This window comes from Sus scrofa, chromosome 4 (genome assembly GCF_000003025.6).
Source record: "Sus scrofa isolate TJ Tabasco breed Duroc chromosome 4, Sscrofa11.1, whole genome shotgun sequence".
Lineage (NCBI taxonomy): Eukaryota > Metazoa > Chordata > Mammalia > Artiodactyla > Suidae > Sus > Sus scrofa.
This window is the reverse complement of record NC_010446.5, coordinates 31,838,761-31,854,401: the sequence shown is the minus strand read 5'-3', so window position 1 is coordinate 31,854,401 and position 15,641 is coordinate 31,838,761. Positions and strand designations below refer to the sequence as shown.

General features: G+C 36.6%; 1 protein-coding gene across 1 annotated transcript in view; it reads left to right on the top strand.

Moving 5' to 3' along the window:
- ZFPM2 (zinc finger protein, FOG family member 2) overlaps nt 1-15,641 on the top strand; it is a gene marked incomplete at its 5' end in the record, with an annotated part of 388,259 nt that overhangs the window by 141,825 nt on the left and 230,793 nt on the right. The window contains 1 exon segment of the mRNA NM_001195374.1: nt 3,938-4,056. Coding sequence (NP_001182303.1) covers nt 3,938-4,056 — 119 coding nt within the window.

The window sequence follows — 15,641 nt, the reverse complement described above, 5'->3', positions numbered from 1 at the left end:
CAAGCCAGTTTGACCTCAGTATTTCCAAGCTCTAACTCCTCATCCTTAAATCTTTATTCTGTACCCTGCCTCAATAGGAACATGGCCATTGGCTCATAGCCTGAGCCAGATACCTGAACATTGTTGAATTTTCCCTTCCCTAATTCCTAAACTCTAAATAATTCCCAAGTTCTATGGCTTCTACTTCCTTATAGATCACATTTCTTGACATTTATCCAGGCTTCAGGCTTGTTTTGTTTGTTGCTTTATGCCTGGTTGTAACCCTCTGTCTGGCATTTAGTAGTTACCCGATAAATATTAGAGCACAAATGAATGAATAAACCGATGAATGGATTCAAAAAACAAAGAACAAACAAATCAAGTGAGAAGGGAACTTTGTTTTATGATTTTGAAATTTCTGATCTTTTCGAATCAAACATTCCTTTTATGATAAGCTGGTTCTAGGACCTGGGGCTTTGACTCACCATCTCAGTGTTCTTTCTGCCTCTCATAACATATCATATCCAGGGAAAGAAAATCATGGTGTCACCAACACCTCACCAAGTAGAAGTGAATGCAAACCCCCTTTTAACAATGACAAACGAAAGACTCAGAAAAGATATAACTTATTCACGGCTATTCAGCTGGCTGTTTGATGGGCTAAAAGTTAACCTAATTTTTAGTGCAATGATATTTCTTCTATTTCATGACTCTTATTAATATTTGAAAAAATTAAAAGCATTTACTCTTCAGCAACATATATGTTAAATGAAATAACAACTTTCATTCATGCAATATCTTATTTCTCTTGCTAACATGAAACAATTGTAGCCTTCATAGTGTATAAATGCTAATTAATTGCAGTGTGCTTGCAGTTTTCTATAAAGCTGCTGTGAATAAATGAATATTTTTATTTAACTGTTTCAACAAAAGAAAGGATTTCCACAAACCTCAGAATACCATCTAACATCTTGATAAGCAAGAAAGGAGACTGAGATTTGCATGTTTGTCTAGTAAAGTTGAAAAGATTGACTTGAGAGCCTGAACAGTTCCTGGACTTTCTGTTATGGCCATCTTTAAGAGCTCGTAAACCTATTTTTGGCCTGCTTAAAATTTTAATGCATAGTCAAAGACACCTCAAAAATTTGGAGATATTTGGGTATCACTTCACGATCTGCCATAAGTTTGTAGTTCTTAATCCATTAAAAGACAGACCTGCTTGTAAATCCACAGGTATAGATAAGAAGTCACTGTTTGACTGAGTCTGAACCCTTTTCAAATGAAAAATGTCAGTGGCAGAAAGAGAGGATGAATTACGTTTTTAAAGGGTTTTCAAATATTTTCATGATTCCTCTGATATCACTTGAAATGTGACATGCTGTTTTTTTGTGTTGTTTTTTTTTTTAAGTGTGTAAAAACAAGCGAATTATTTGGGCATTTTTTTTTTTTTATGTAGAAAAGAGCATTCTTAACTAGTGTTTGGTTGAGGGGTCGAAATGTGTTTTTATCTTTAAAGGGTAAATTGTTTAAAAAATTGTTTAAAATGTAAGTATGATAGAAAAATAAGAACTGTCCAATAGAAATTAAATAATTCCTTTTCAAATAGAAAAATTATCTAAAAGATTTATATATCCATATTATCACATATGAAATTGTGTGTATACATTAAGGGGTATTTCCCACTGAGTCTTCTTGACATCATTTGACAGATTGTTGGCTATGCTCAATCTTTGAGGATTTTCTATACAAGTCCTTGATTCCAATGCATTCATCAAAAAGATTGTACAAGAATGAAAAACATTTTCCGGGGGAAATGTCAGAAATGGGTTTATTTTTCCACATGCAGAAAATAAATGATTGTTGTTCCATATTCCCTGGACTCTGAGTAAACTTCAGGGTTTGATACATAAGTATCAATGTTATTTAAAATAAGTTTTTAGAGTTCCCGTGGTGGCGCAGCAGAAATGAATCTAAAGGAATCTGACCGGAACCATGAGGTTGCAGGTTTGATCCCTGGCCTCACTCAGTGGGTTAAGGATCTGATGTTGCCGTGAACTGTGGTGTACGTCGCAGATGCAGCTCAGATCCTGCGTTGCTGTGGCTGTGGTGTATGCCGGAAGCTATAGTTCTGATTGGATCCCTGGGAATCTCCATATGCCGCAGATGCAGTCCTAAAAAGCGGGGGGGGGAAAAAGTTTTTTTATTTATAAAACTGTATTTCAGAAACTCAGATTTATTGAATCTTTTGGGGTCCATTTGCCTCATTACTGATCATCTTTAGCTGCTAACAGATCACAAGGAAAAAGAGTAAGAGGTGTGTGTCTATCTTTAATAAGTTTAATGAGTTCTTCCATTTTTAGTGTATTTGACAAGCAGAAGAGGAAGGAAGTGTGAGAAGAAGGAAGAATGGCGGTGTAGTTCTTGAATTTAAATTTTGTACTGTGAACATGAAATTGTTTTTTTCCATTACATCTGCATTATTCAGATACAGAAAAGTTTATGTTTCATAATGGGCCCAACTTAACCATTGCACAATATTTTAGCTGATTGTTTATGTATTTTGACTTTGGTTTTGAAGATGAACAATAAAAACATGAAAAGGGGTGCCTGGTATTGTAACTATTAAGAGGAAGTGACACAAATATAGAGAATTAAGAGATATAATTGAACTCAGGTTGATGCTGTTGCTTTTAAAAGCATCAAGATTAAGTTTATAAATTTAGTCATTGACTTGAAAAGAAACTGAGGCCATAATCAAGCACATATTTCATATTATATTACCTACCATGACTTATATATCATTTGCAAAGTGTAATTACTGAATATATTCTGTTTTATTTAGAACTTTCCACACTGTCTTTTCTATGTGGATTTCCATTCACACTTTTTCCCTTTCTATTTCTTCTATTTTTATGTCTGCTCTTGAGCAGCCTAGGAAGAAATTTCACTTTAGAAAATAAGTTATCTTATTAAGATTAATGTTTTGAAATATTAAAAATTTATTGTGATAATATAGTATGGTATATTACTTTCAGAACCTAAGTAATCATAGATTTAATTACTTAAAGAGAGGGTCTCCACTTTCTGATTTAGATTTTTTTTTGTTTATCCCAAACAATATTTAGGCCATTCTTGGAGATTTTGAAGTCTTCATTTATTAATTTTTTAAATTAATCCATTCATTTATTTAAAAGTGAGCATTTGGTGAACTCGTCCTTTATACTCTCTTTACTTTCTGTTTCTCTTTAATGATCCCAAGCAATGATTGGGGGGAAGTAAAATAAAGAATATCATCCTAACTGGCTGTTTTTTAAGGGTTTTTGTCCAAATTGTTTTGATAACATAAAATCTTACCTAAAGTACCACATATAAACAGTAATGACTTTGATTAAAGTTTTTTTTTTATTTGAGAAAATGCGTATCTCTGCCTTTCGCCTAAGTCATTGTTTTATTCACTGAAACCGGTAGTAATTTCAAGAAATTCTCAAATACTTTCAAAAACGTTCAGTGTTGTTCACCAAGAGTCTTAAATCACTAAAGTTCTTGCCTAAGGTATACATCTTTAATTGTAATTTTTTAGTTACGTTGGTTATCAAATGTCAGAATTTTAACTCTAAGTCATTGTCCTATTTCTTGTCTGTTTTGGCATTGGAGCGATCCTTTTTGAGCACTTGTTATCATTTCTCATTCTTCAGGATTTGCTAACTAGAATTGAATTCTGTAGATGATAAGTGTGAAAAGGTGCAAGAAAGAAATTGGACTGTGAATACAATTTAAGGACAAGTTCTATTATCCTCTCAGGATAACTCAACCAGTTGTCTTTCAGATGAACATGGTTAATTCTTTTGATATGAATCCTGAGAATATGGTGCATGTCAAGCAAACACACAAAAAGAGACAGCTGTTGGTAAAGCACAGTGAAAGGACTCTAAACTCCACCTGTGTTCACTGTCTGCAGGAGAGCTGGAGATGTTTCAGAAAGATGGAGAACGAAAAATTCAGAGTCGGCAGCAGCTTCCAGTAGGAACCACCTGGGGGCCATTCGCTGGGAAGATGGACCTGAATAATAATTCCTTGGTATGTGGATGTGTTGAGATTGTTGACCCGACTACTTTGTCAGAGCACAGAAGTGATCTCTGCTTGCTTCCCAGTGAAATCACTAAAAACAAGTTTGTTTTTTCTCTTTCATGGAGCACTAAACTGAGGTATTTTCCAAGTGGTTTGCCTCTGACAATAATATACGCAGAATTTAGAAAGAAACAGGTTAATCATACTAAGTGGTTGTTTAGTAAGGCCATTTATTATAAGGCTGCTTTATCTGCTTAGCCAGACTAATATTGCTCATATTTAATAATATATGCAAATGCTTTTATTTTTAAAATGACACATATTAATAGTCATACATTATAGGTATAAATGATGAACAAGGAATAAACAACTTTGTTATTCCTTGGTAATATTATTTGTACCTTTAAGAGCAAGAATGAGTGATCAGCATCATAATTTTTCTTAACTCTTTTGGTAAAAATTCTGAGATCGGGACATCTCCCTCTAGGAAAGATCATATGGACAGGTGATTGATTTGACCTTTGAAACAGTTATGAGAAAATGGAATATTTGGTTACCTTTAAACTTCATTTCTTAACTGAATGTTACTTTCCTACTGCAGCTGTGGCAAATTACTGCAAATTCTGTGGCTTGAAACAATACAGATGTATCATCTTGTAGCCTGAAATGGATCTCTCTGGGCTAAAATCAAGGTGACTGCAGGACTAAGTGTTTTTCCTAGAACTTCTAGGGGAAAATCTGTTTACCTTGCTTTTTGAGCTTCTCAAGGCTGTCCATTACCCTTGGCTTATATGGCCCCCTTCCATCTTCAAAACCAGCAAAGGATGATTGAGTCTGTCTCACATCTTTGTTCTGACTCTGTCTCTTCTGTCTTCCCCTTCCACATTCAAGAACCCTTATGATTACATTGGGCTTACCTGGGTAATCTAATTTCCTCTCCCTTTTTAAGATCAGCTGATTACAACTTTAATTCCACCTGCTTTCTTAATTCCTTTTTGCCGTGTAAGGTAACACTCACTCCTATTATAAGTGATAATATAAGAGATAAAATTTGGGGATAAAAAGGTCTTATATTCTTTAGCAGATCCAGAAATTATATATATGAAATGGAAGTCCTTCTCTTTAAATTCATTTATGTAGGAAGAGCTTCATGCCTGCTAAATGACTCCATCTATACTGTGGGGACATAAAAACTCCCGGAGGGGTTTTTATATGTGAACTCAACTCAGTAACATTGCTTTCCTTTTTTAAATGTATTACATGAAAGAAATTGGTATGTGTAGACCTCTGCTTTTTCAGTGTCACATGGGTGAGACAGAGGTTATTGATTTAACTAAAAGTAATGTTTGAATAAGTAAAACATTTGTGTCATCAAACTTTTAAACAACATAAGAGATCCTAGGGTTGTGCTTTTTATTTCCTAAATCCAGGCATGTATCCAAACAAGGATGAAGTAGGAGAGTTCACATGTATTTAAGAACCAAACCAGTTGATAGACCAGGCTAACTGTTTAATAATCTGGCAATTTAATTTGTGGTGGTTCAGCACAGCTACCTCAAAAAGGGCCTGAGATGTAGCTCCACAAACACTGCAGCCCCTGGTTGGTGGAGTTGTGTTAGTGGACTATTCTCTTGATTCCTTTGATAGGACAGTATTAGCAGTATTTGCTTTCTCAAGCAAAGGCAAGAGGAAGATTGTCTAAAGATCAAAGGTTGAATTAAATGCTATTCAAAAGCCATTTCATCTGGGGTTTTCTATTGGTGATCTAGCATTAAAACATCTTAGGCAATAAGAGATTTATCTCATCTATCACTGTATATCAGACACCAGCACAACCTCTAGTCATTTCTCTGATAGTTCTTCAAAAGTGTACTGCTACTGAAGTGGCAGGTATTGTTTATGTAAAATGTGATGTTTTTCCCTTTATTATATCAAAATAATATCTCTGTAAAATGCAATTTTGATTAATCTTAATATCATTGTATATAATTTTTTATACATTTTTAGCATGTGCCAAATTGTGACGTGTGGACAGTAAACCTCTTTGTGGAAGTTTAGTTTTTCAGTGAAATGATTTCCTAAATTTTGGACACATGATATCATTTTTTTATACTTCTGTGCCACTCTAAAACTATTTTATGCTATACTTAGCATTTTTTATATTTAATATCTTAATATCATAATTTTATAGTTATGAAGTTTTTGGTACATTTGATACTGTTTGAAGTAAGTGAATACTATTTAGAGTATCAAAAACCAATTGTACATAATAGTTTTTTAACAGAAAATAATCTTAATGCCCTAGTTTCCTTCTTTTGTTTTAGGTTTTAAATATTTGATTCCAGATACTTCCTTAAACTATAGCATTTTTCTCTATTTTAAAACTTAGTTGCTTTGCTAAAATATACTTTAAAAATATTTTCTTTGGAAAAAGCTTTTTTCGTTTTTTTTTTTTTTTTGGCTGCACTCACAGCATATGGGCCAGGGATGGCATCTGAGCCACAGCTGTGACCTATGCCACCGCTGCGGCAATGCTGGATCCTTAACCATCGGCATTGGCCAGGGATCAAACCCCTCCTTAGTGGTGACCCCAGCGGCTGCAGAGACAACGCCAGATCCTTAACCTTCTATGCCACAGTGGGAACTCTGGCAAAAGCATTCTCTTCTAGAATTTATTTTTGATTTTATGTCATTAAATACTACTAGTACTACTGCTGGCACTGCTGTTACTTCTGTAAAACAGTTGTCTTAGTTACCCTGCATACTTATTCTTGACACTGTAAGGGAGCATTGGAAATGGATTAGCTCCTTTATTCTTCAAAACTAACCTGTGAATTCAGTTGTATTTAAAATCGTATTTCATTAACAGGAACAAAATAAAAATGGCTCAGGCCTTTTGATGCCAGAAACTGCATTTTTAAAAACAAGGCCACACTCTTCTTCAGGAGCATCTCCAACATGATTTTAGTATAATAAAATTTTAATGATTTCTTTACATGAATTCTAAATTTATGAAAATCTCTGGGAGAAAATATGCAATGCTTAGAGGTAGACTCTTTTTTTTTTCTTACTTTGGGCAAAATATTTGTAATGATACTTCCTATTATGATTCAGGAGTTACCGGTTAATTCAGAGACTTCCACAATTTTATTACTTTATAATTTGGACAGTTCTTTAATATGTATTTCATATCAGGAAGATAAACTTTCTTCATCATAAAATATACAGCCTACTAACACTTCCTTACCCAACCAGGAATCAAATTTGGTATTAGCATACTCTTTTAAAATGCTTATTTGCCAACCAATGTAATGTTACTCTGGTGTTGTCTCAAGAGAGCTAGCACACTAATTAATCCAACACAGTAATTAATTGAGTCACCAAGCCAGATGTCAAATCCTTTTTATATCTTTCAAGTTCCCATCTTGAAGTGCATTAGCAATATGCCACCTTCTGCAGGAAGCCTTTGCAGACCATGCGTTTGGCTATAGATAGAATGCTTCAAAAAATATAGGCTACTTAGAAACACCAAATTGATTTGACAAAATGCTTTTCTTGAAATCATGTAACACAGTGAACATAGAAATAAATAATCTTTTGCTCACACCTCATCGTCTTGTTAGATGCTTTATGCTGTAATGTCTTAATGGTGTTTAATGGCAGCGGCATATAGTCAATATTTTCATTGTGCCAGATGGGCATCAAGGTGCTTTACAAGTTGTATATCTTATTTAGTTCTTGCACAAGCGTATGCGAAGAGAATATTTTTTTTCTCCTCCTTTGTTGCAGAGGAGGAAACTGCTATTTTGGGAAGTTGAGTGACTAGCCTGAGGTCGGTTCGGTCTGACTTGAGAACCCATATTGCAATCAAATACTGTCTTAGGGCTTTTATCTGTAACGTAGGGTTAATAATATTACCTGGCTTATTTGGATTTTGTAAAGACTAAATAAAGTAGCATACTCTAGTTATCACCAACTATTAACTACTGTTGCTGCTCATTCACTGTAAAAATGGATTCATTAAAATCCATCAAGTTTAAAACTGAAAAGACACTCCAAATCAAATAGGTAAAACTGTAGACTTTTGGCATTTGGGGATTTTATATGCCTAAATTTGACTATTTTCAAAGACACGTAACTAGTCAGTGTTCTCTTGCAAAACAGAATAGAGTGTGCATGTATGTGTGTGGAGTGGGAGAAAGATAAAGAGAGATTTATTAATTATAAGGATTTGGCATACTTTTTTTTTTTAGTCTTTTTGGGGCCACAGTGGCAGCATATGGAGGTTCCCAGGCCAGGGGTCAAATTGGATCTGTAGCCAATAGTTCATGGCAATGCCAGATCATTAACCCCACTGAGCGAGGCTAGGGTTGGAGCCAGAGTCCTTATGGATACTAGTCAGGTTCATTAACCACTGAGCCATGATGGGAACTCCCAGCACACATTATTATGGAGGCTGGTTACTGGAAGGTCTGAAGTGTAGGCCAGCAGACTGGAGACCCAGGAAAGCCTGTGGTGTAGATGAGGTTTGTTACTTGGGGAAGCCAGTCTGTTTGTCCTTTTGAGGCTTTGAATTGACTGGATGGGCCCCACTCACATTATAGAGGACAGTTTGTTTTACGCAAAATTCCCTGATTCAAATATTAATCTCATCCAAAACACCCTCTCCATTGCTGCACAACATTCACCATCACAGACTCCAGAGGTCTAGGATATGTGGTTAAGGCACCCTCTTACATCTTAGATATCTCTGTTTCTCCCCTTTCAGTTCTAACTCTTCCAGTAACAATCTCTGAGCCCATTCATTGCCAGAATCTTCACGCTTCATTTTGTACACACCCTAGAGTGGATGTATCCCTATCTTTATGTCTCTATCATTCACTTGTCAAAGGCTGCTTAGTGGAGACATCTCTCTCTCTTTGAGGACTTTTTCCCAGCCTCAGAAGCACACTTCCTGCAAGCTAGGCAAGCTGGAAGTGCTGGAGAATTTATGTTTCCAAAAGTAGTCCTCAACCAATGATGGACAGAAGTTGGTGGATCAATACCCTTGCATCCTCAACTCTCCATTGAGATGTGAGAAGTGGAGTTCCCGTTGTGGGTCAGCAGTAACGAACCTAACTAGCGTCCATGAGGATGAAGGTTTAATCCCTGGCCTTGCTCAGTGGGTTAAGGATCTGTTGTTGCCATGAGCTGAGGTGTAGGTTGCAGACATGGCTCAGATCTGGCATTGCTGTGGCTGTGGTGTAGGCCAGCAGGTGCAGCTCCAATTCGATCCCTAGCCTGGGAGCTTCCATATGCCACAAGTGCGGCCCTAAAAATAAATAAATAAATGAGAAGTGTTCTGCATGGTTCTTAGAGTTTGCCAGTGAAACTGAGCTCCAATTGACTTCATAACACCCTTTTTATGGGCTTCCTGTACATTCCTGCTTACTTCACATCTCTACTGAATTTTTCTGAGACCACCTCCCCAGTAAACTACTTGCACTTTTATCAGTTTCAGGGTACATTTCTGGGAAAGCCATGCCAGGACAACCTTGAAAATATAATCAGGAAGTCAATTGGAAAGTAATATCCATTGTTGAGAATCTAGAGGACACAGATTTTTAAAGATCATGATTATTCTATTTTAGATCACTACCTCTGACACATAATAGATATTAAATAAATGCTCTTTAAAACAAAAATCTGATCTAATTGAATTTCCTTACCATAAGGAATCAGACTGACTCCACCTATCCCTTCCCAGCTGCACCATCTCAATGGTATAATTTGTCATGTTGCTGAGGCATGATTTTTTTGTTAGGTCGTATATTTCTTTTCATTGATGTTGACATTGTAAATGATATCCTCCTATAATATTCATTCTAATCTGAGCCCAGGACTACCATACTCTCCTAGTTCTGTCTCTCTGGGTCTTGGCTCTTTTGAATTTAACTGAGTGTTTCCCAAAACACCCTGGCCTTTCTTCTCTCCTCCCTCTGTTCCTAGTGCCTCAGGGAGCTTATCCACTTTGCAGGGCTTCAGCTACTAATTTACAAATGACATTTAAATTAAAAAATCTCTAACCTTGGCTTTTTACCCTTTCTCTAACAGCACATTTCAACTCTCTTACAAGCCTTTCCCGCTGACTTCCTCCAACTAAACAGTCACAAGGAGAGTGTCTTGCTGTTTCCGCGTATTGTCTCTCTGTTCTTCTTCTAGACTTCCACATTTTAGTCACCTTTCATCCTAAGTCTCTGCCTCTCCTTTCCTGCCTCTGCAAGAAGTTCTTTCTATGAGTTATTCCATGTTTTGCCCCCATGTCCGCCTCTCTTTCTCTCACATCTCCAATGCCTATTGACTCACATGGCCCCCCGACCTCTCTCCTTTATTGCCTATAACTAACACCCTTGATTTTATCATCTAGTCAAAGCCAAACATCTTCCAAGACCCTTCTTAGCACATCCAGAAAACAAGTACCACAAATCCTGCTTTCTCATGGCTGTTCCCTTCTTCCTGTTCCTGTTGCCACTAGTTTAGGTGAAACCTACGTTATTTCTTCCTTGATTATCACAACATTCTTCTAACTGTTCTTTCTGCCTTCCTTCTTGTCTCAAATCTTTTTTCTTTACTCAAATCACGGTGTGTCCTAAAAGCAAAACTAGTCACGTGTGTGCTTAACATCATCCAGAAAGGTACACGAGAACCCAGACCTTTGGGGAATGGGCCCTCACGGTATCACCTTCTCAGCTCGTACCCCTTTTCCATTCTCAGTGTAGATTTCAGTCAACCTCAACTGCTCATCATGCTCTGAACCTCCTCTTTTCTTATATGTCTGTGCTTTTGGCCATGCTCTTGTATCATCCTAAAAAGTCCTGTGCTTCCCCCTCCTGCCCCTCTCCATCACACTAACTCCTTTTCTTACTTCAAGACTCAAACTAAGTTACCCCAAAGTGGACCTCCCCTAAACCCACCAGTCTGGAATAGATACCTACTCCTCATGTATTTCCATGATCTTTAAGTTTACTAGGATAAGAATATTTATCACATAGTTCCAAATGTTTGTTTACTTGTTTGTTTCTCCTGCAGACTAAATGCTCCTCATTTATCTTTATCGTTGTATCCATCTTACCTAGAACAATGTCTGGTTTATAGCAAGGGCTCAAGAAATAACCTTCAGAGAATGAGCCCATCAATCTTTTCCTCTAATTTTTCTCCAGTATCAGTGAATGATGTACAGCTCTCTTTATTCAAGATCCTTGTATTCGCCCTAAGTCTGTATGCCCATTTTTCCTCTTTCCTCTGAGATCTGACTTCAGCTGCCCATCTTAGCAATACAAATACCAGTTAATGCCATCTCATGTTGGTTTAATTTGTTTTTATTTATGTTTTTCTTAATATCATTTGATTGTAAAATATGGTAGAACAGGATAACTCTTTCTTCAGTTTTTACCTTATAAAAAGATATGCCCATGATGGCTTCTTGATAAATATTGACTAATTCCAGTGTAAGATTTGCAACCCTTTGCTGCAGTTAAAGAGGATGAGGTGGTGAACCCGTTGAGGCAATTTTGATTTGTTTGTAATAGAATCGACTTTAGATCCCTCACTATGACATGGGTGGAGGCCAAGAAGGTGTTCTGCTCTACCATGCTTTCTGTGAAGTCTCATCCAGCATCACACTTTCCAGTGACAAACCATCTGGGAAATTCCATCTGTCTCTGCTTGGAAACTGAGGTGGCAGTCGCCCACTGTGAGCAATTTTCTATTAACTTCTTGGATAAGATCAGTCAGATTTATACTGAATTGATGGGAACCGTAAGAGCAGGGTTGTTCCAAGAGAAGACAAATGTACTGATTCCTCTAATTGGGCTTAAGCCAGTTTCATTCACGGATGCCCTTAGGTTCTAGTAGTGCAAGGACTTATAACCTTTTTAATTGTACTCTGTTCCTCTTGGGAAACGTTGGTGAAATTCATTATTGATGGAGATTGTAGATTTGTCCCTTAGGGAGGCCAAGATCCTGGCTTCTCTTATACTCTATCTGCCATGTGGAGAATTAATGGAAACTGAGTGGACGGGGAAGCTGCTCCAAGAAGACATGAGGCAAGACATTTAGTGCAGCAGAGCCTTGGAAAATGGTGTGTTGGTCTGGTTTCTAGAATTAGAGCAGGATGTTTTTGTTTTGTTTGTGGAAGAGGTATGTGCTTAGGGAGAGGGGAGCGATCAGCATGGAGTCCCACGTTAGTAAAAGCATCCTGTAGAATTTGAGTCAGAAAGAAAGAAAACAAGCACCAAAGAATTACTCCACAGTTCAAATCTGTAGAAGCAAACCAGTGTGGCCAATTACATGTGGATCTGAAGGGACTTGCTGTATTATAATGTAGGCATGGTGATGTTGGCAGGGTAGAATTATATTGTAATGTGGGAAAATAATGTTGAAATGAAAATGCGAATTACGTCTTTCCTGATCATTTGTATCTGCCTCCCAAAAAAAACACCTTTTGTGTGTTGCTGGTCTCACTGCTAATCTCAATCTCCCTTTCATTTGCTTTTTCTTCTGATGGTGAAGTCTTTCTAGGTTCTTTATGTTTGGACTTGGGCTTGAAAGGTAGGAACACAAGGACACAATTCCTTGCCAGTTAGATACAGTTTTTATTTATGAGCTTAACTTCATTACCTGGGCCCGAAACTTGAACACTTTTTTGCCTTTGAGTTATGATACATGGCGAAACCTTTTTACCTATACTTAGGCCAAGTTTGAATAAACAAAAAACATCTTTTTTTGTTTAAGATTATTCATTTTTCCTAGAACCCCAAGAAGAATTTTATTGAAAATGAACTTCTCATGGAGTTGTTAAAATGACTCCATTATATGCTCTTAATTGAATCAGTGTCTGGAAGGAGTAGTTGTTTATATCATCATTAATCATTTAATATGATTAAAGTTGCTATACTAAGAAGAGAATGTGTATAAAGTTGAAGAGACTAATGAGTAGCACTCTTTTCCCCCCAATTATTGGCATGATAGATGAATTCTGATTATTGCTTTATAGATTACTCTTTGTAGATTTGTTTCTTTTTGCAGATTTTTTTTTCAGGGTCCCTTAGAGAAGAGAATCTTTGCTCCCTAAGGGGTCTGTCAGATTCTTGGGTAGTAAGGGATAGTTTTGAAAAATGTGATTCTGTTGTTTTCATCACACAAATTATAGACTATAAAACGTGAAAAAAAATTGGCTGGAGAAGTAGTTAAAATGAGAAGGCACTGTGAGGAGCTTTGAAAAGTTGACCCAAACTTTCTTCTATTATTTGTTGTTATATCTGGCATGCCTTTTGTAGTCTTTCTCCTTGACTCTTTTGAAGACTTTACTCTTCCATGATTCTTTCAAAAACAATTGGTTTGGCATATGCACTTACCTATTATTTGTATGGTCATAATAAATATTGTTCCAGTGTTAGAAGGATTTAGCAGTGATGTCAGCTTGGCATAATACTTAATACATACAGTGACTGGGTGGTGACAACTGTGAAAGAATGGACATAAGTGCTATTTTGTATTCCTTCTGTGTGACCATAAAAATCAATAGTACTTAGGCATAACCCTTTACATGTAAAATACTGGACTCATAAAATATTGAGCTCTGTTTTTAAACTATCAATAGGTATTCCCAGGGCACCATTAATCAAATATCATAGCTTAACATTAGTTTTCAGTTGGCATTATCAGTCTTTAATCTCATATGAGGTTTTCCTGGTGTAGGCAAGTTTGTGAGTCTGACCCTGTCTAAGCCACTCCTACAAGACTCTAGGTTGATGTTGTATGATGTCCAGAGGCAATAATTCTTACATAAATTTATAAGAGAAAAATAAAGTAACATTTCTAAAAAATTTTTGTAAACCTTTGAAATTATTTGAGAAACTCTCTTTTGGAGACAAACATCTCTTTTCCTTGTTCATGTAAGTATTGAATTTGACACCATCCTTTATTATTTATTTACTTTCATATCACTTTTTAAACTAAAATCCTTTGGCTTACTTTGATAAAACCATGGCTCCTTGAGTCTAATAATTTCTATGCCATTTGTTCCATTTGATGTATTTTGTATCTCTGTCTATTTTCAAAATCAAGGACTCATAGTCAAGCCTGAGTGTTAGTTTTGTGATTTTCATATACTTTTTATTTTCCAAGGGTCACAAATACGAGCACAGCTTATTTACGTATCTTTGATACAGTGTCTCACCCAAGCCCGCATTCAAAAAGTGATAACCAAGGCTGTGGTGTCATCTGAAGGCTTAACTAGGGAAAGTTCTGTCTGAAAGATCTGTGGTTAGCTGTTGACTCAGCTCCTTGCCTCCCGGGCCTCTCCATGGAGCAAGTTACAGCATGGCCACTGGCTTCTCCCTGAGAAAGCAATGAGAGAGCAAGACGAGGAACCCAGGATGGAAGCCCCAGTCTTTCTATAACCTAATCCTGGAAGTGGTATCCCATCAGTTTCACTGAATTCTGTTCATGAAAACTGAGTCACTAGGTCCAGCCTGCCCTAATGGGAAGGGAATTGCACACAGGCTTGAAACCAAAGACTCTGATCATTGAGAGCCATCTCAGAGACTCTTTGCCACTAGAAATCAGGTGTGTAAATAGCTACCTGGCCTCTGGATGAAAAAGGACTTTCAAATAATAGTAGCTATGGGAGAACCCACAAAAGAAAATCCAATTAATTTGAACAGACAAGACTAAATCATAGCATATAAAACATCATAGCCACATTCAAAGATTTACTGATGAGTAAAAGATATCTGTGACAATGAGATACGTTTTTATCCTCATTTTTGAAGACAAAGAAGGTTTTCCACATAGAAGGTCATGGATGAATTCTTGATTAATCTATTTAGAAATTAACTGTGAGAAGAGAGAAAGATGAATTCAGTGAAACATGGGCAATACAAAATCTAATGGGAAATAGGAGTCAGAGGCAGGTTTTTGCTGAGTATTCCTTCTCCTTTAGTAATTTTGAGAAACCTACACTTGCATGTTGAAAAGATCAGAAATGGGGGAAGGAGCCCATGATGTGGTTAGAGTCGGCTGATTCCAGTCCTGACTGTTATTACCCAAAGTGGATGTGCTATCTTGGGTAATCACACCTGCTCTCAGTTTCCTCATTTATAAAATGGACGTTATTATACCAGCCCTACATCTTTGAGTTGTTGTAAAATTATATAAAATTATATGCATTTAGTCACTTTGAAAAATATACAGATTGTTATACAAACCTAGATTACTTTTTCTTATGCCTGTGAATAGAAAATAGATTACCCATCCCTTTAATTTGCCAAGCATTGCCTCCAGCCTTTTCTCGTCTGTCCCCTCTCTGAACATATTTAAAAAGCACTTTGGGTCATCATTGTACGTATGTATCTTCATATATATGCGCACACGTGTATTTACATACACACAAACACACACATACTTATTGATTAGCTTGCATCAGTGTTCTGAGAACTCACAGCCTAGAGAAGTAAAAGGTATATACTTAAGAGCATTTATCATCTAAAGAGACAATCACCACAAAAGCAGAGGAAAAAACATATATTTTTAGGAAGAGAAAGAAAGGTTAA